The sequence below is a fragment of the Numenius arquata genome, chromosome Z (genome assembly GCF_964106895.1).
Source record: "Numenius arquata chromosome Z, bNumArq3.hap1.1, whole genome shotgun sequence".
NCBI classification, from domain to species: domain Eukaryota; kingdom Metazoa; phylum Chordata; class Aves; order Charadriiformes; family Scolopacidae; genus Numenius; species Numenius arquata.
This window is the reverse complement of record NC_133616.1, coordinates 36,744,241-36,765,051: the sequence shown is the minus strand read 5'-3', so window position 1 is coordinate 36,765,051 and position 20,811 is coordinate 36,744,241. Positions and strand designations below refer to the sequence as shown.

General features: G+C 36.5%; 1 protein-coding gene across 1 annotated transcript in view; it reads right to left on the bottom strand.

Annotated features, from left to right (window-relative positions):
• The window catches only part of ADAMTSL1 (ADAMTS like 1), a 425,741-nt gene extending 414,124 nt beyond the window's left edge, over window positions 1-11,617 (bottom strand). The window contains exon 1 of the mRNA XM_074166017.1: window positions 11,486-11,617. Coding sequence (XP_074022118.1) covers window positions 11,486-11,617 — 132 coding nt within the window. The remainder of the gene's footprint in view (window positions 1-11,485) is intronic.
• Window positions 11,618-20,811: the final 9,194 nt, after the last annotated feature.

Genomic DNA, 20,811 nt, shown 5'->3' with positions numbered 1-20,811 from the left:
AAACAGTGGAGCTAATAGTGAAATGCATTCCAGCATGCAAGTTACTGAGTCTGGTTTTAATTGCCGCATGTGCTATCCATTATCACGTAGCTGCTCATACTCTCGTCTTCACTCCAGAATGAGTTTTCTCAAAACCAGTAACTGTTTACAGTGGAATAGATTTGAAATAATATTAAAACTTTTCAGAATTTGATATAGAATTTTTAAATTGAGCTTTCAACAGCTTATTTTGAGGAGGGAAGATGTCTATATTTTATACTTAACAGAACCTTTTGGAAAGTATGCATGGAAGATGACACTAAACCAGGAAGCAAGACCATGGTCAAGTACTTTCTGAAAGTTATGTCGAGGATGACAGGTGTATATTAACTGATAAAATTACTTATTCAGGGCTACCAAACTCATAGTTACTTTTTACAGAGGTAAATTTCAGGGTGACAGATCGCTTCTGGCTTCTCTCTCAATCTGACTGCAAAAATGCTGACATGGATTGCACTGATGAAACCCCAGCAAGATTTCTCTGCCTTAAAGAGGTCATTACATATGTAAAGGGAATATGAAGTGTCTAAATATGTTTTGGTTTATGTTACAAGGGTGGGCTACATCAGCAGACTTGAAAAATGCCTTGCATCCGTGCATAGCTTACTTATTCATACCATCATTCTCCCTTAACAACATCTCAGTTATGACTGGGTTATAATTCAGCATTCAGGAGGTAACTGAAAAGTTGGCCACAGGGAATGTAAATTAGACATCAGTATAGTTAGTTCCTTGAAAATAAAACTTTTAATAGGGATCTGGTAGCAGATCTGATGGGACTCTCACTTTCAAATGTTATATCACATTGTGACCTTTCTTTGATGTCTCATGGCATGTCTGAGGGATGTATTTCAGCACTGACATTCAGAATATTCCAGATTAATCTTGCCCTTCATGATAGGATTACAGGGCAGAAGAACAGCCTTCTGTAAGGCCCAGCTTTGCCAAAAAAAAAAAAGTGAAGAAGAGATAAATGAACTCCATTGAAGCCACATGCGCTGTTAGGATTAAATTCTGCACCTCCTGACCAGCACCAGGGTAAGCCTCACTAGATATTGCAGGTAAATATCTAGCAGGTAAAACTGAAAATAGAAAAATTTTTACATCAATTTGATTTCTCTGTGGTCAGAGCTTCTTTTCTTAAATGAAGTCTTAGTTTCAGTTGTCCTGTCACAAGACTGAGAAAACAAAGTCAAACTTTTAAATTATCAAGTGAAAAGAAGCCAGAGATAGTCATTCAAAAGTCTTAAAGTATTAATATTACAGAAACTTACAGGCAACTAATAGAAAAATCCCAACCTAACACGATAGAAAACAAGTTTTATTTAAAATATTTTCATGTGGTTTAAAGGCTTAAACAGAAATGTTTATAGGTGTAACTGACCTACCAGATAGACAAAGCCTTTTGCAGCACAGTAAGAAAATGCAGAATTTCTTACAAGTAGAAAGGGTCCTATAACACACTTCATGTGGTGGTATAGCTGTGTATTGCAGGTAGAGTGTTTTTACTGAGTCCACCTAGTGATCAAGATTAAAACTTACAACCTGGGTACTGTCCTTTAATGGTACCTTTACAGTTTAGAAACCCGCCTGCTCTGGTGTTTACCGTGAAACACTTACTTTTTGTTGGCAAATTTTACTATCCATTTAGTTTGTCCTTCTGTATTACTGAATCCTATAATTTTGCCAGTAGCAGGGTTACCAGGAGATTACTCTAGCCTAGCCTTTCCTGGTCACTTACAGTCGGACCTTTCTACCCCCTGTCACCCATTCCCAACATCACTAGAGTCCAGTGGCACTTCAAGGGGCCAGGTCCTACTCAAGAGAGATGTTTTCAAAGGTCAGCCACATCTGCAGACAAAGGTGAAACTTCACCTGCCTTTTAGCAGTATTATGGTAAGACCCATTTCTAAAAAGCGGGCATCAGTCTACTTCCAATGGAGTTACAACACTGTATTCACATCTTATTGCAAAGACTAGAGTTTACAAGACCTCTGGCTTCAATGAGGTTGGGCCTCCACACCTCTGTGCTGAGTTAGGTTACTCCTCTCAGCACACCAATGTCTGAATCCACCCTTCTACAGCCCTCTGTGGCTGTTGTCCCTCCTGCCCTCCTGGCCCTGCTTGTCTCACTGAAGGACTGCTTGTTCCTCAAGTAAATGCTTCCACAACATTTCTTTTGAGAGGCGTTGCTGTGTTGGGCACTACATTGCCACCTCTGAAGCTTTATACAGCCACCCCGCTGAAGCAGGGTGAAGGCCTCTGTATTTACCTGAGGGAAAAATGTCTGGAATATGAACACGAAGTCACTGTTCAGTAAAGCAAAAACTGTGTGTTGGGGGGAAGCTATTAACCTTTACCATACTATTCAGATTTGAAGGATTTTTCTTTAAAAAAGGTCAAGCATAAATGCAGTATATATATGCAATAATATATGCAGTAATTAGCAGTAATGCAGTATATATAACAACAGATCATAAACATATTATTTTCTCACAGTAAGTTCTAACAAGAATAATGCCACGTGTTCTATTAGCATTTCTTAAACACTTATTATCAGAAAATAAAATGTATTTTAAGATGGCAATTTGTTCCCAAAGTACTAGGCTGTTAAAGCACAAGTATGCCTCAGTTCAAAGGAAAATCCATAAAAAAATTACATGTGAATTTGGATGCTTTAAATGGACATGCTAAGACATGTGCAGCAAAGGCAATTAACTGCAAAGGATATTTCTTTTACTCTCTTCCCTGCTTCTATAATTCCAAAGTAACACTAATAGTAGTGCATAGAAGGCAGAAAATTTAACATAAGATAGTATATTTATATTTACATGGTTGCTTCACTGGAGATTGCAAATATCAGTTTGTATGTTTATGTAATGTAAATTAATCACTTTTCACTCACGTACTTTGTATGTATAAATACAAGAAAATACTGTAGACTTTATAGGGCCTTATTTACAGTTGGATACAGGAAACACTAAAGGATGCAGAAACAAGAGGTCATTTCTACAATACATTCAACTGGAATGAAAAAATGGTCTCACAATTGAGATTAATAGATTACAAATTAGTGGACTTAATCTCAGTTCTTGAATTAATTTACCTCTGCATCACTGGGATGTCTCTACAGATGAGGAATCATTAAGCAGCAGCTGGTCAGAGGCAATGGAAGTCTTAAACATTCTGCTGAGCAGTCTAAAATAAGTGCATAATAATAATGTAGGGACAAGTTCTTTTTTCATGGCTTTTTTTTTTTTAATGTTAGCCCTAGAACTAGTATGTCCCCATAATCCTTTATTATAGGCAGCCCATGTTATAAAATACTCTGAGGTTAAATCTTAAATAGCTCATTTAGATACTTAGTATTCTCTTTTTTAAATTAGTCTTAAAAATTCCAAAAAGGAGAAAATGTTCATTTTAAATAATCTGTTGAGCTATTCTTTTCCTTACCTATTTTTACATTAATCTTCTCCAAAACGCTGAAATCTTGGTGTTGTACATTATTTCAAATTTACGTTTAGATAACTAGAAAGACATAATAAATACATACATTTTGGAGTCACTGATTTAGAAGCTGGAGAATCCGTGTCTTACTACCAGATGTCTATCAGTTACTATTTGACTGAAAAGTGTAATTCAATTTTAAAAGTTGTTACTAGTTATAGAGAACTAGCTGTACACAGTAAATTATGGAGCTGATCAGAACTGTGGTTTAAAACTAAAATATATGCTTCATCAGAGATTGACTGTAATTGTTGCATCTAGTGAAATGAAGCACTTCTTAATACGTCCTACATGATTTTTTAATTTTGAGTGTAATCCAGTTATTGAGGAATATACCACCAGGGTATGTGTAAGTGACAGTTCTCTGGCACCATATCTACTACAGTCTAGTCAGTTTTACTCTTTTCCTCTGTAATTTTTATCCATCTTGCTTAAATATGTACAGATCAGTTTTAAGATGGAACATGCAAATGTCTACTTCTGAAGGTCCTCTCCAGCCTCTACCATTCTGTGATTCTGTGAAATGGTACAAAACCAATTAATGTCAGATACAATATAGTGCTCCTACTTCTTGATCTAGTGAGCGTAACCAGGGAAGAAGTGGTGCAGGTAGGGTTTTCACAAGTTTTACTCATTCCCAAATTCCTTACCAGGTCTCTGGAGCAAATGGCAGCCAGCCAGCTTCACAGAAGCCTGCTGTGATTTATACTGCAAACTCCACTGGTACAGACTGGGTTCAGAACTGGCAAAATCAAGGTTACTGTTTAACTGCCCCCCAGCTCCTTTCATCTAGGAGCTCCTTGGAAATGAGCAAAGATGCAGTCCAATCCACAATATATTCTGTTATGAAAGGAGAGCCAACTTTTTTGAAACTCTAGCACGTGTGATTCTCTTGGTGATAGAGAAAGGTGAAAGGTTACTCTTGAAGCATGGGAATATCGTGTCATAATGAACCAACAGGGTGTGTGATACAGTTTAAAATTATATAAGAATGGGGAAAAGACTAAGAAGCAGGACCTGTTTTTTTTGTTGTTTTTCATGAATATATCTTCTGTTTGCCATAGATTTCATTTTTTAGTCCTATTTTACAATGGATCAATGGTATTTTAAGCTGTGAATATTGCCCCTTTATTAGTACATAACAACTAGATCTTGGCCCTAATGTTACTAGTCACAACACTGACTAAGAAGAAATCACAAAGCTAATGTAACAAAGCTTTTTTAAAAAAGAAACACTGAAAATCCATAGATCTCATTTTAAAAATAACAAAGTCAATATTACTCAGCTTTTTAAAGAAAAATCTTTTCAGGATCCTCTGTTTCATACTACGTTTCCTAGTTTCAGTATTAGTCATTCTTTGCAATTTTCATGATCCACATGGGTAATCAAGCAGTCCCTTTTCAGCTAATACTTCAGACGGAGTCTTTTTCAAGTCTTGTGAAGGGATTTGGTCCATGGAATTTATCAGATGTAGCATGCAACCTGTCACTGTCACTACTTGCAAAAAAACCCACAACACAAACCAGCTAATTCATGAAGTTTGTAATGTTTCCACAAACTATCTGACTTTCTTCCAAACTATCTCATTCTGGAGAGTTTTCTGCACATGTAATCAAAGTAAAGGTCTGAAAGAATGATGAATTCATAGGATGCACGCTCTGTCCTTCAGCATTTGACAGATAGCATATCCCATTGATCTGTGTCCCAAGAGAAAGAAGGACAAAGGGAGCTAGATATCACCAAATCATCCACTCTTATCTGACTATTGAAGAATTTGCTCTCAGTAATGCCTTTCCAGTCCCCAAGCACCTTTCATTCTGCTTATTCCAATCCTAGAAATTATTTTGCAAAATGTAAAGATCGTCATCTACAGAACAAGAAGACGGAAATTAAAGTAATTTTTTACCATTGTTGGTAGCAGTTTTACCTAGAAACATTTAAGTCTGCAAAGCCTGCAATGTTTCTGAACCATAACCTTAATAGTGTTTTCACCCTATAGCTGGAGACAGATCTTGATGAAAATTAAAAGGTGCATAAAAACGAAAAGGAAAGGAAAACACATACATCAAAACAACAAGATGTCAGCCTGGGACTCGTCCTGTCTACTTCCCTAAACTACAGCATTTTTCCTTTTGAATCAGTACTAGGGCTCAACAAGTCCATGGCGAGGTATAGAGCTTAAGAACTGAAGCAGAGTACTCAGGTCACACAGAATAGAGATCAGACTTCTGTAAGATACAGCCAGTTAAGGGAAATTAATTAGGAGCTTGCTTTTGGTAGGCAGGTATCTTTCAGGTATATATTCCCATTTTGATATCTATCTGAGTTTGAGTTATACTCTAACTTCACAGGGACAAAGCCAGTGCCACACCATACCTTTTAATACCCACTAGGAACTAAAGGCACTTGTGGAATGCAGCAGTGTGCTTGGAACCTCTCTATCAATGGATCGAAGTTAAGCAAACTGCCTGTATAAATGGAAGTCCCTTTCCTTTGCATCTGAAAGGCAGAGAAGTTTAATTAAGAATGCAGTTATCTCCAGTCAAGAGGAATACTTTTATTTTTATGGTAAGTAGTGTGGCAGTCATGACTCTGGTAGATTATGTTAGAAAAAACAAAAGCGTCACACCTTACCATTGCCAGTAAGCAGTTTGCCACACTATTTATGGTTAGCTACCAAACTGAATGGGACAGGGTAGGTGTAATACGAGGAAAAGTTAAGGAAAAACTGAATTGACAAGGACTTTGGCATGATTCCATGAAACAACAGATGAGTTTCTAAAGCAAAAATAAAAAAGTGGGATTAGCCTGAAAAAAATCTGCACTATATAAACGATTCAGTCCTATCCATATGCTCCCAGACCTCACTGATTCTTAGTAAGAAATTTTCACCTCTGAAAATAAAATTTTGATATTTTGCAGATTTTTGTCTTATCCACTTGTCCCAAGCCTATTCAGGCTCACTGCACAAGGTATTAATTGAAGTTTCACAGCTAGGTTGTTAACAGAACTTGCATTGGAGATCAAATTCTATTTAGGTTCTCAAAACAGTCACCCTTCTTCAGAGCTTGGATCAAATCCCTGAGTAAAAAACACTCTTACATTGCTATTTTGTGATTTCAGTGTGTACCTGGGTGTTAAGAAATTCTATATAAAAAAAATAAAAGATCTGTGATTAATTTAACTTTTGCTTCCATTTTCAAACAAAAGACATACATGCAGTGGAATATAATTAGAACCTCTGTCAAAATATTGCAACAAATGGTTAATTACCTCAGGTAAGAAAACACAATATGTATTATTACTACTCCATGTTAAAAGATCACTGCATTCTTAACTTTCTGACTCCTGCTTGTACTGGCTTGTCTCTCTTTTGCCAATGGAGATTACATGCTCTGTTCATTTCAAGTGCAACATGCAGTACACCTTACATGCCACAGAAGGTTAGGGCATGTGAATTGTTTTTCCACTCTCAGCATTAGGTACTACTTGTGTTTCATGTAGTAAGAACGTCTAATCAAGTACCAAATTAAGCAATCAAAGAGTAACACAATAAATCAGTCTATTTTATAGGCCTAGTTTTGCACTTGCAGTGGATGACATGGATGTTCCATTCACATTTTATCTAACAGCCAGTTGCTAGCACAAAGCTGAGGGCACAGTTCTGATTTGAATCAAAAATTTTGTCAGCTTGTATTATCAGTTCTTTGCTTTTCTTTCTTTTGCCAAAAAAATTAATATTTTTGAGAACTTTATTTTAAAGTTTCTCACATCCATTCTTACATTTTAGTTGTCTTTTATGAAAGCCATTTTATGTACAGAACTTACTGTAAGCAGAATACAACTATTTCACAGATAACTTATTGCAGTGCATGCTTTGTGTTATGATCTAATGTGAACCGTGCATTCTTAATCCTGTGTCAATGGTTAAACTAAGTCCTTTTTCTCTGCAATTTTTTCCATGATGCTCAGCTTCCTGTTGTAAGTTGTGTTACCTCCCTGAAAGAATATTTATCCAATTATGCAAACAAATGGAGAGGCTGCTACCTTGCGAGCCAAAACTCACAACAGTACTTCAGTGGGCCCCCAAGCATAAATTCAAAGTGCTTCTCCCACCTATACACAGCTTTGAAATTAATTTTCTGGAGTGATATAGTTACAATTCATGGATTTGCTCACCATATGAGCAATCAAGCTTCTTGATGAAAAATGGCGTATGTTAGCCATGTAATCAAAAAGTAGCTGTACGGATCCTAAGGGATAAGGAAACTTTAGCATTTGATTTGACCGAACCATACATTCATCACTATAAGAGATATTTGTCCTGCCAGTTTGAAGTTGCTTCTCCACATAAAGCCAAAATATAGTCCCCAGCTATAGCCAGGCTTTTCAGAGAAGGGATTTAACAGACCTACCCTACTCTCGAGAAACCAGCAACAAAACTTGTGGAACTACACTTTCATTCATATCAGGTAACAGTTAGCTGGGTCCTGGGTGTCTCACTGAAGAAATGGTGTTTCAGTCAGTAACACTGAGCTACCCAGTAGCTCAAGTTGATTCAATTTATTGGGTCGCGCAAAGCATTAGAAAAGCCTAATAATTATTTAAACTGTCTGTGACCTGTCTTTGCCAAGCTTCCCCTGTCCTCTAATTCCTGTCGGAGTTCACTGATTTCCTAATAGAAAAATATCTTCATACATCTGTCATACCTATTTCCACATATAAAGGCTCCTGATTACCTTTTGGTGCTTCCCACCAGGTTTGAAATCTCTTAGACACAGTCTACATGCCATGTTTTTATGAACTGCTACTGTCCTTGGAATTTCTTTCCCTCTGGTATAATTAAGCTTCTGGCATGGTCGGTAATCTCAGAACACACAAGCTCAGTCATATACTCTGTTGTCCAAAATAGCTCAGCCCACAGAATGTGGTTTCTGTCAGAGTAAAATGTAATTATATAGCTGTAACTATCCATGCTCTTGTTAGACTAGGCAACAGACTACTTGAGCTATCACTAACCTGAGTCTAAGCAAGACCTTGAGAAAATAAGAACAGTCTTCTCCTCCTGAGGCTGAAAAATGAATATGAGCATTAACACAGATAACCATCTGCATAAATGAACTACGGAAATGGTCAGTTTCCTGATGACAATCTCAACACTGATTTCTTTGGTTCAAGGAGTGATTTTCTCAGAGGGTGGATAGGGGAAAGAAAAGAAAGAAAATGAAGAGGTCCATATTTCATTTGAATATAACATTTTTAAAAAAAAAAAAAAGAATTTGAACTATCAAGATTATCTCGACCCAGTTCTGCTTACCCGTTGTTCAAGCTGTAGCAAGAGGATTTAAAGAAGGATATACCATTTCATTGCTGCCCAGAGCAAAGTAACTGAAAGGCTAGGCTCTCCAGAGCTTGTATTCTGATAACATAATTTTAACAGGTAAAAACAAAATTATAAATAAGCATTAGTGAGAACTGATTATTATTCAGAATATAGACATAATTTTTTTCTTTTTTAAAGATCTGATTTGAGGCTTTGAATAGAGTGAGAGTTAAGAACCTTTCACTTGTAAGGAATTAAGACAACAGGTAAAATGTATTCATGATTATACCTCATGCCAACGGTTATCTAAAAAAATTCAGATTTTTCTTTCTTTTCTCTCAGGAAAAAAAAGAACCCAAAACGTGATCATTTGAAATTTAACCACAGCAAGTTGAGACAAAGTACATGGGAATAAGTACTTGGATTCAGATTCCTGTGACTTACAAAGCAGCTCAGTGCCCTCTCCATCAGGCTATGGCATCCCACACGGTCACTGGGCAACAGATTTAGGGTGGTTAATCACCAAGATGCCAGAAGTTAACCTACATGTGCTAAATTAGAAAGGCAGTCTTCCTAAGCTTACTGTATAATAAAAAGACAAAAATAGGCACTTTCAGAAAAAAATTCACATCTTCCAGAAGGTGCATAAACCTGCCTGCTTTTGACAGACCAGGGAGCATAAAAATAATTTCCCCTGTTTGAGAATTAAGCAGAGTAAATGACCTTTCCATCCCAGCTTCCTTCTTCAACAGCAAAGAACCATACCATAAGACTTTGTAATAATAATTATCGGTGACAGGTTACAAATGAAGTGTAAGAGAAACAGATTCAAACTCCTCACTGCATCTTTCTCATCTTCCTGGCTACTCCATAATGGGTCCTCTTCTTTTTCTTTTTCTCAGTCTGAAACAAGAGAACCATCCTGGATGTGGAAAACCATCAGAACAGAAGTCTTGGTAAACTGAAATTTCTACAAAATGTTTTGACTAACAAACATTAGACAACAAGTGAAAATACGTTAGATGATAGGAACTTTTTACCAAGTAATTTTTAGCAAAAACATGTAAACAAAGATGCATTTTGTTTAACTGATAAGATCTTACATATAAGGTAATCACATCCCTTTATAACGAAGATTAGACATTTAGACATCTTTTAATAAGAGTGGAAAACACATTTGAACAAAGAAAACCTATCACACAAGCAAAATTAATGCTGAAATTCTACCTAGCCTTACACAGCACATGATGCTAATGATAGCTTTAGGAAGTTGTTTTTTACTGAGAAACGAGGAAAACAGTACCTACGTTTCCATTACATACCATGAGGCATAAGACAACATTGATTAAATTAACGACTTCAACTCTCTTTGAAATGGATTTTCTTTCAAAAACGCATCTCCTTGGGGCTTAAGTTAATCAGTACTTGATCTGAAGATCTCTGAATTATAATCAGGGGTACTGATAAATACAGAAATCAGAGTGAAGTCTTACTTTGTGTATTCATAATTAATAGAAGAAGAGTAGTAAAGGTAAGATATGAATCATTAAGAAACCCCTTTCTATGCCGTCTTGCCCAGCACCACATTCAGAGTCTCTAGTTTTCCTGTTATCTAGGCTCTACCTAAATTTTTAACATTTTACGGGTAAGCAATTAAAGTATAGTGTACATTACGCATATATAAATGCAGAGACAAGGAGTACATTTTTCTGTAAACTGAAAATACCCTTTCACTGAGGACTGGGAGTGGTAACACCCTTTTATTGACGTCAGTAAAAAGGGAAAGTTAAATCATTAACAGACGTTAAAAATCAATTTGGCTACTTCTGGCAGGTGAAGTCAGATATTTTATTATAAAAACAATGAATCTTCTGGCTCTTTCTTTCAATAAATTGATTTTATGAAATAAGGAGTGATAAGGGAGTTTTATGAAGTATAAACAGTATATATTCTAAATAATAACACATGGCCCTAGAGCAAATGCTCTTGTGATTGATCACAGCAACAGAATCCCTCAAGTGGCTTACAGCATAGTCACATTGGGATCATCTATTGTACAATCCATATGTTAACTAGATAACTGCCTAGTGTGGAAAATTTATAAAGTTAAGGCTAATGAAACCAGTTTTGTTTGCTAGATTTATTTCTCACTGCAGAGATGATGTAAATGGATATCAGTACATGGCATGTCTTCAAGAGAGAAAACACTACCTAATTCAGAGATACAACTCTCTAAAAGCAAATAATAGTTTTGATTTCACCTTCAGGATGTAATCAGGAAAAACAAAATACAAGCCAGAAAGCACTCACACTTTGCCTGTACCTGCCAGTTTGTAGTTATATCAGCACAGTTCCCAGAAGTGAACACCACCACATTTCAGAGCAAAGGGACACAGTAATTAACACTAGACAATATCGATTCAAAAACACACAAATAAGTCAACAGTCTTAACAACAGTTACCATTCCGGTAACTGTTCCCAGAACAGTTCATGCAGCCTGTGTAACTCAAGCAATGATGCAAAAGCTCAACGCCAGATGCCCATATGGAAATGTCAATAAAAAACAAACTTATAAGGCCCTCCCAACTATCCTAGCAGCTATTTCTACACAAACCTGTTCTGGGAGCAACCTGGTTCCAACTCCCTGTGGCTGAGTCAGCACTTTGTTTTCACTTTTCAACAGTGAGTTTATGGATCTTGACTTTGCTGACATTTGTTTCAGAGAGGAAAAGGAAAACTGGTCCATAAAGTTCCCAAAGGCTGAAAAGCAAAACCAGGAATGCTTGTGAGAAAATTGGAAGCAGATTGCTGGGTGGACTCAACTGCCAGGGATCTTGGACCTGGTAGGCCCCCTTCTTACTAGGTGTTACTACAGAAAATACTCTAAACGTAGCTTGCTACTAGCTCAATAGTAGCTCACAGGTAATTAGGCCTGAGAAAACAGGAAGAAAGTGGCAGCTTGGTATGCTAGTACACAAAATGACAACATGACCACTTTGTTAAGCTTCCTCAAACATGATAAATAAGGTTGCCTATCATCACATAAGAAGAAATTGTTCACTCAAATGGTTAGAGATGGCCAGACAAACCTTTTACAGCAATAATCACCTGTTTCCATACACAAAATAGTTAAATAAGCTACTCAGACAGACAATCTATACTGCATTAATGGACAAATTGTGAATTTGAGATGAAGGAAACAATACTCTCTTCCTTTTCATATTTTAGCATGCTACTATTTTCTTTTATAATCTTTCCAGTTGTGCTGGTGCCAAATATATTATGAGGTAATGTTTGCCCCAGACAAGTCTTCAATTGCAGTCATCTGTCAAAGGGAAAAGTCAAATAGTGGCGCTGCTTCCACACCTGGTCCTTGAACAAATGCATTGTACTGTATCTTTATGACAACTTACAAATGAATTATCATTTGCTTGCATTGGAAAAGCAATGGAGGAGATCTCATTGAAAAGCCTTCTATTCGTCTCTGTCAAGAGACAGACTTGAATACAAACCTGAAGATATTAAAATAGCTCTTCTTCACCATTTTATCTAAGCCAAAGGCATTCCTCATCAAGCTATCCTATGGTTCACTGAACTCTCCACTAACATATGGAAAGAATTTCCATGTGGTCAGTTGACAGCACTACCGCTCTCTCACCTCTCCTTTTGTTAGCTGTATAGTGACTTTCAGCTGGTGTCTGGCAGTTTTTAACCTTTGTTCTTTCATTCTGCCAGGTCTAGTCATATGTCCTCTATCTATTTGCATCGGACAAATAATTCTATTTTCTTTCCATTTTGTATTTACAATCATAGAGTCATAGAATGGTTTGGGTTGGAAGACCTTTAAAAATCATCTAGTCCAAAGCCCCCTGCAATAAGCATGGACACCTTCAACTAGATCAGGTTGCCCAGAGTTCCGTCCAGCCTGACCTTGAATGTTTCCAGGGATGGGGCATCTACCACCTCTCTGGGCAACCTGTGCCAGCACGTCACCACCTTCATAGAAAAAAATTTCTTCCTTATATCTAGTCAGAGTCTACAGTCTTTTAGTTTAAAACCATTACCCCTTGTCCTATCACTACAGGCCCTATTAAAAGTCTGTCTCCATCTTTCTTATAAGGCCCCTTTAGGTACTGGAAAGCTGCTATAAGGTCTCCACAGAGCCTCCTCTTCTCCAGGCTGAACAACCTCAACTCTCTCAGCCTGTCCTCATACAATAGGTGTTCCAGCCCTCTGATCACTTTTGTGTCCCTCCTCTGGACAGGTCCATCTCTTTCTTGTGCTGAGGACTCCAGATCACTTTAGTTCACATGAGAATCAGGACGGCTTTTTGGATTCTTCAAAAGAAGCAATCCAGGGCACACATAGAACAAATTCAGGAAAATCTAGTATTAAAAAAACTACCTTATCCACCACTATTTTAGCAACCCTATCCTTTTGGGAATATAGCATATATGAAAAGAATAGCCTTGATAAACCTCTTTTTATATTGTCTCTGCAATGTCCCAAATAAGAAAACATCAGAATCACATATTGTCACTGCCAAACAGACTAAAAGCACTGTTTACTGGTTTTCAAATAAACCTATATTTCCTTAGTCCATAAGTCTTCAAAAAAAAATATTACTATTGTCGGCAATATTATTAGCTGGTATTAAAGTGAGTACTTACACAATGTTAGACAACTTTGACACTTTGAAATTATTAGTTTTACATTTTTAAATGATCAATTAATTATACCATTTTTTGCCCCAGCTAGAGGCAGGAAAACACAATTGGTATCTAAAACTTATTAAGAAAAATGCTTATTCCCTTTTATTACCAAACTATATTTTGCATATTCTTCAGTATCAAGCTATTTTTGATAGAACTAAAATGGTTAGTTCTGTCTAAGTTTGCACACCAGATATATAAACTTATATTAAAGAGATTCTTAAGAGTCACTCTGTACTTAACTGAATTGATAAACACACACTTGCATATAAATATAAATTTACATATATATATATGCACATTCCTTTCAAGTGTGTTGTTATGAAGGGTGTGCAGTTTGTCTTATTTATTTTACTTGAAAAAGGCATCTGTGCTAAATTCTGAACCAGTAAGATCACAGAACACACAGTACATGCTGCTCAGGAACTGAACGTACCCACCATACCATACATGGTGATTTTGGCACGTTGGCTCAGTCCACTCTTAGAAAAGCAAAGTCTAATGGTCATTGCTCCCAGCTAACATTACAATAAATAGAAAACCTTTTCACAAAAAATGAAACTAAGCATGCTCAAAGTCTTCAAGAAAAACTAAATAATGCAAATAATAAACTCTTAAAGTGGTTATATTCACTCCAGGTCTAATCTAGCCTACTACTGTTCAAATTATTCAGTCCTCTTCAATTTTGTGCAGCACAGTGCCAGCTAAAACCAGAAAAGTAATTCTGCAGCATTGGATTCAAAAGCCTCAATTTCCTTGAATGAAGTGATGATCTTACTAAATATTGTTATCTCCTAGATTATCTGATCTAAACAGTGTTCCTACACAATACAGAATGGTTCCCAAGCAGAAGTAATATGTGCAAACCTGCTTTTCTGCTTTCCCACCTACTTAAAATGGCATCACATACCTTACAGAGTCAAAATATGCATCGTTGGCTAATTGCCCACATTCTGGAATGTATGCTTCATTAGTTCTATCGAATTTATCCCTTTGTGGTTAAATTTATCTTGTGCTGATACAGACCATCATACACATGGCACTCCAGAACTCCTTATATGCTCACATACTTAATGTACGGGCAATCAACATGTGGTTTTTAGCCACATGTTGCTTATGAAAAACTCTCTTGCAGTGCTACCAGCTAATTCACTTGAGCAGCCAAAAGCCTCTGCTAATGTGGGCGCTACTGCACAAATCAAATTTGCAGGTACAGTGGAAGGATCTGCAAAGAAACCTCAGGATCCAACAGGTTCCTGGTCCCAGCATTGTCCCCTCCCAAGGGCCCTTAAGGAGTCACATACTCCCTTGCCTCTGAGCTTTGCTCACCAAGGTGTCCGGGATGTGTTTGAGGCTCACGGCTACAAGAAGAGTTTACCATACAACCTCAAGTTAGTGAGGCTGCCATTTCCATCTCCCAGTTCAAATAACCTTATTGTACAGCAAATACCATCTTGTGTACCACTTCAGAATCTTGTGCCTTCTGTAATGGGAAGATAGCATTGGATTTGAGCAACCATGCTGCTACTATGAAATTAAATATAAATAATTTTGAGGCAATATACCTGTATCTTGCATAGCTAACTTGTAAATTTCAAAACAAGTCACTGCCTAGCTACACATAATTTGGATAGGATTCTGTGGTGTAGATAAAGCAGGAGGTGACACTAAGGTAATAAAAAACAGTGTGGTTCCTAATTACATTTTTTTTATATGTACCAATTGTCTACAAAAGCATGTTAAGTTCTGACTGGTATTAACATAATTTTCATTTATTTTGTCTCAAATATGAAAAAAAAAACCCAAACACAAAAGAGCCCACTAGTCACACAGTATCACACTCTGCTTATAATTTTTTGTGTCTCTTGTTTTCTGTCCCTCTAGTTTTCCCATGTTTATGGCTCACTTACATGCCATTCTGCTCTATCTACTCCATTCTACTATCAGCTTTGCTCATCACTGCTCCTTTCATATACAGGCATATATCTATGTTTCCCTTGCTATTTCTTGCCTGCTGGTGACTTTGATCCACAACATGCTTCTTTTTCCTCTTCTAGTCACAGAACTTCAAAGATAGACAAGCCACCACCTTCTAATTTTTAGGCTCCAGGGCAGGACACTGCATAAAATAATAAAACCTCCTCTAAACTTTTCTGTGAAATCGTGCCAGTGCACGTGCAGGATTTGGGGTGAGGGTGGGGATGGTAAGAACAGGAAAAAACATTAGCAGAGAAAATGTCAGCATTACAGAGTTTGAATTTTTAATTCAACAGTGCCTGTGCATTATTGCTTTAAAATGCCACTGAATATATAACTGGATAAATCAAGGATAAACGTGGTTCCTAGCTCTTCAATGCCAATTAATTTATTCCAGGTTATGATTATTAATCCAGTTGTCCTTGGATATTTTGTATTTTCTAACTTCTAACAAAGTAAAAAACCACTGAAATCCTTGAACAGCACTGTAACAGTTCCTGAGAAGGAGAACAAAAATATTTATTCAAATATAAATGCATGCACTGTCAATTTGCTTTGATTAGAAAACAAAAATTTAATGAGAGATTCAAAAAGGATTAGTTTTCAGTTAATACCTTTTTTGTCATGTTTCTTTCTGTTGAACAAAGTACAGTTAGAGAGAACACATTTAATTATCCAAACCATTATAAAGAAAATGAAACAGACTTTAACAGGATTCATCGCAGTGTGAAATTTTATTGCCATATTAATCAAGACAGGCAGCCTGGAGAGTCCATGACAATGGATAATACAAAAGCTGATAACAAATTATTTACAAAAAGCAATTACCTGACAGAGACAAGAGACATACTTAGAAGTACTTTTTTTTTTTTTTTTTTTTTTTTTTTTGTAGGGCTATGAGAACAGGGCTGGATAGAATCACGTGGGTCACTGATTTCACATAAGAGGCCAATTTCAGAAAGCTCCATAGCATGCTTACCACACACATACAACCAAACACCCCTGGGAATGGTTAGACACATCTCTTTTTTACAAAGTACCTAAGGTCACAAATCTGTGCACTTCACAAGGAAGGGAAAAATCGAACGCATCATTGACACCCCTGCAACAAAGAATTTGTTAAATGAAACTTCCCAGATGATGTTGAGGAAAGCACAGGGATGCTGACCTAAAAATCTCGCAAGTGGTTTAGAAGTGAGCAAAATGACACAACCAAGCACCAGGGAAGTTTCTCAAGTAAACAGCAACATTTGCACATGCAGCTCAACATCCTTCGAGCCATGGCAAATGTCCAGAGCTTCAGAGGAATGTGGGTGGGGGAAGAGGGGGAGGGAGAAACAAATAATCTGCATCAGGAGAGGATGTAAATAATTCTTCCAAGATTCTGGAGATAACTAGCATGTCATCCTGTTATTCAAGGTTAAGAAGGAACAAAGTCCTGTTTCTATTATCACTGGGTTTGTATAATTAATATCATTAAATCTTTGTATTAAACTTTGCTTTCAACAAGACACAGTATGTTATTGTGGGGAAAACTGTTTTTTTGCTGGTAGACTTGAGATAGGGGAGGAAGAACAGAGAGAAACATGAGAAAAGCCATGTGTCCATACAGAATGCAATGGTTATAGCAATTTCATGAAAATACGCTACTGCCAACACTAAACCAATTGCTTTTCTTTCTCTCTTTTTTCTCTTTCTTTCTTTCTAAATTTAATGGACAAACTGTTAGCCAAGAGACATCCAAGCCTGAAGGCTGCATCAGAACAAATAAATGTTTAGTTAAAGGCTTGTTAAAAAAGGAAATGCCTCCCCAGAAAGATTATGGAACACCAGAAGGAGTTATTTAAGTGTTTATCGTAATGAAGTTCTGGTTACCTCCTCAGTTAATTGTTTCTGGCCATACTTCCCCCTAAACCATTTTCCAATGTGCAAGGTATTATTGCATATAACTATTCAAAACATTTCCAGTGAGATTCCTGTGCCTGCTCATGAATGCTGCTAGAGGAATTCATTAAGTGAAAATCCAGGGTCATCCTCTATTTTGTTTTCATAACTTCCTCTGAACCATCTCTTTTCTCATTTTTAGAATTTTCTCTTTCTTGGAAATGAAACAATATTTTCAAAATACTCTGGTCTGAAGATAACCTTGCTAGATCCCTGGGTTTACATGCATTTACAATTGGTAGTGGTATGAAAAAAAAACATGGCATAATGTGAAGAAGATGCCATATTTAAGGAAACTGTTTCAAAGCAGTACCTGCACACTCTAGTCAGGAAATAGTATAGAATAACTTTTATTTTGTTTGCTTTCTTTGTTCTTATAGTGATCAAACACAAAAGAACAATGCTGTTTGAGTTTTGTTAAGTAGTTTACTATTGCAGTTAAGAATAATAAACACATACTATGTATGTTCATTTAATCCTGTGAATTATATAAACAAGTTTTCCAAAGGCAAATCTATTCTTTTTGCTCAGCTACTTAAAAATAGTAACTGTAACACCTTGCAATTTTTTTAGAATGCCTGAACTTTTAAAATCTGGTATAAGTCATTTGTCCTTCTCAGAGTTACAAGTATACATCCCAAAGCTTTTAAGAAACTAGGAATCTTTGTAATCCTAGGCCTTAGATTTCAAAATAAGTGGGAAAACTTCTATCAGGTTGAATTAAGTCCCATGTTGTTCTAACTTAGGCCATTTTGCAAATCCAGTCTTTCCTCTGGACATTTTGGAATATTTAGAAAGAGTAAACAGACATAAAAGCTCTGTAAAACAAACTAAATATGAACAGCATGAAGTACTTCCAAAGTACTCCTAAAAAGTAAAAAAGGAAAAAAAAAAACTCCTCCTACTTTGTTAAAATAGGATGTAATAGACACAAGTAATTGCTGTAATTATTATTTTAGCCTTAGCATATTTGACATTCTGTGCTTTTTATGCAATAAAAAATCTATTCTAAATCCTGAGTCCATAACATACGCTACTGTTGAGACAAACACTGCCTACTGCAAGAATTGCAAATGTGTCAAAAAGTCATTTTGAAGAAATGAAGTACAGCTGTCAAGTTCAATATCCTCACTGACGATTTTGCTTACTATAAGTTTTCTGTGTTACAATCAGCCAGACACATACATCAATATGCAGAATGGTAGAATGAATTTTTCATCAAGGTGGTGTATCCAGAGGAAAGGCTGTACTGTCAGTTCTTTGGCTTCTGTCTCCTATATTTCAGCTATACTACAAAGTGTTGACAAAAGCATTAAAGCACAGTATTAAAAAAGAGGAAGTTTCTTCCTAATTCTGTTTTACAGAATTACTTTCCAGGCCATGATTTTACCGAGTACTACAGACAAATTTCTCAGCAGCTATAATCCTGGAAAAAGCTGGATATCATGACTAAAGCAGAGAGAGTGATGGGAATAGCACTGAGAAGGAGTTTGAATGATATGTGCTCATGACTGATTGTTTACACAACGCAGACTTTGGGGAGGAGACATATAATCTTGTTATTACAAGTAAGAAAAATGCTCCCAGCAGATCCTAAACTAAATTTTAGAGCTGACATGCAAAAATCTAACTTCAACTATTTTAAACATAATTTTCAGGTGTTAATCCTGTAATCCAAAAACATTCAGCTAGCAATAATGTGGCCAGCAAGGGTTCTGCCATTAAAGCCTGCAGTTTTCACAGTCGTTATTTAAATTACAATGTTTTTTGAAGAACTTTGCAAAGAACTACATTGTGTTGTGCTGTGCACTGCCCAAAGAACATACAAATCCCTGCATTGAAACCAACCAAAGGTATAAAACACACAAGAAAATATAAACTCTTATCTCTGTTTTACAACCAGAAAAATTGTATAAAGAGTGTAAAATGTAGGTTACTTAAAGAGATGTTAGAAATTCCAGACCTCAGCTTGGTCCTGTGGCAGGATCTGTGAACAAAATATCACCCTCTGACTGCAGAGTTGTATGAGGACAGGAAGAAAAGTCTGGAGGTAAAAGGTTTTTAAGATGCTCTAGTTCACAGCCCACAGGAAAACAATAGTAATATGCAGGTTCAATGTCTCCCTTTCACGTGCATGTTTCTCTGTTCACAAGGGCTTAAGGGGTATGCAAAAGATGAGAAGCAACTTCTTTTCTTGTTTTGCTGTTGAAAGGGTTTCCCCCTCCTGACACAGAAATGGGCACTATACAGAATGCTGTCTTGCTCCTCAGACAGACTGATAAAGCATCCAAGTTGAGCATAAAATCTTAAAATGTGATATCAGAGTTTAAGTTCATGCAAAAAAAAAAAAAATTGCCTACCTTTTTTCTTTGAGATGTAAATAAATGTAAATATAAAGGAAAATTCCTTTTCCTTTATGTGTTTTCTTCTTTGAGGGTAACACTAATCCATTTCCTCTTTTCAGCCACATTCAACTTGGTTTTGGTACTTGTATCCTTTTCTAAATAGTCCGTATCAATCCTGTCTCCTTATTGCAGGATGTAACACTCGAAGAAGTGAACCTTTGCCTCCTACCCCATTGGCCTAAAAACAACAGTGTGAGATTTTTCTGCAAGTGACTATCTCTTCTCATCTCCCTAAAAATCAAACAACCAGTTCAAATGGAAAATTCAGCTTTTACCTACTCACATAATATGTAACTGTGTGCCTTGCTCCATCCTCACTATTGAACACAGGCACACACACAAAACATTGAACTTTGGCCTTTCAAGAACAACTTTAAATAGACAATTTACAAATATAGCTATACAATACAAGTGGAATTTTCCCTTAAGTCGGAAACTTACAGACCTGGTTTTTTTCTGGTATAGCAGCCAGTAGATCCATTCTGTAGCTTGACTGTGCAACAGCCATATCAAAATCTTATTAGTTCATTTTTATTATATACTTATCTTACTGGTATTCAAAATATTTTGTCAAGATTTCAGCAACATTGCCACTAAGTATAATAATCTAAAAACTTGGTGCTGTCTTTGTGGTTAACTCATAAATTTTGTTTAAAAATAACTAGGTACCTCTGTGCTCCAGGACAACTTTTTTCCAGGAGGAAAAATAAGAAATTAATTTCATCTGCTCCGTCACAGTTGATTAGAAGAAAAAATACCCAAATTACATCAACAGTTAGGGATTCCTTCTTCCTCAGCTAATTGTCTGCATAAGCATCCTCTCATTACATCTTCTTTATTAAGGGAGAAATAATGGCTGAGAAATTGTACAACCAAAGCAGCTTTGTTTGAAACACTGGCAT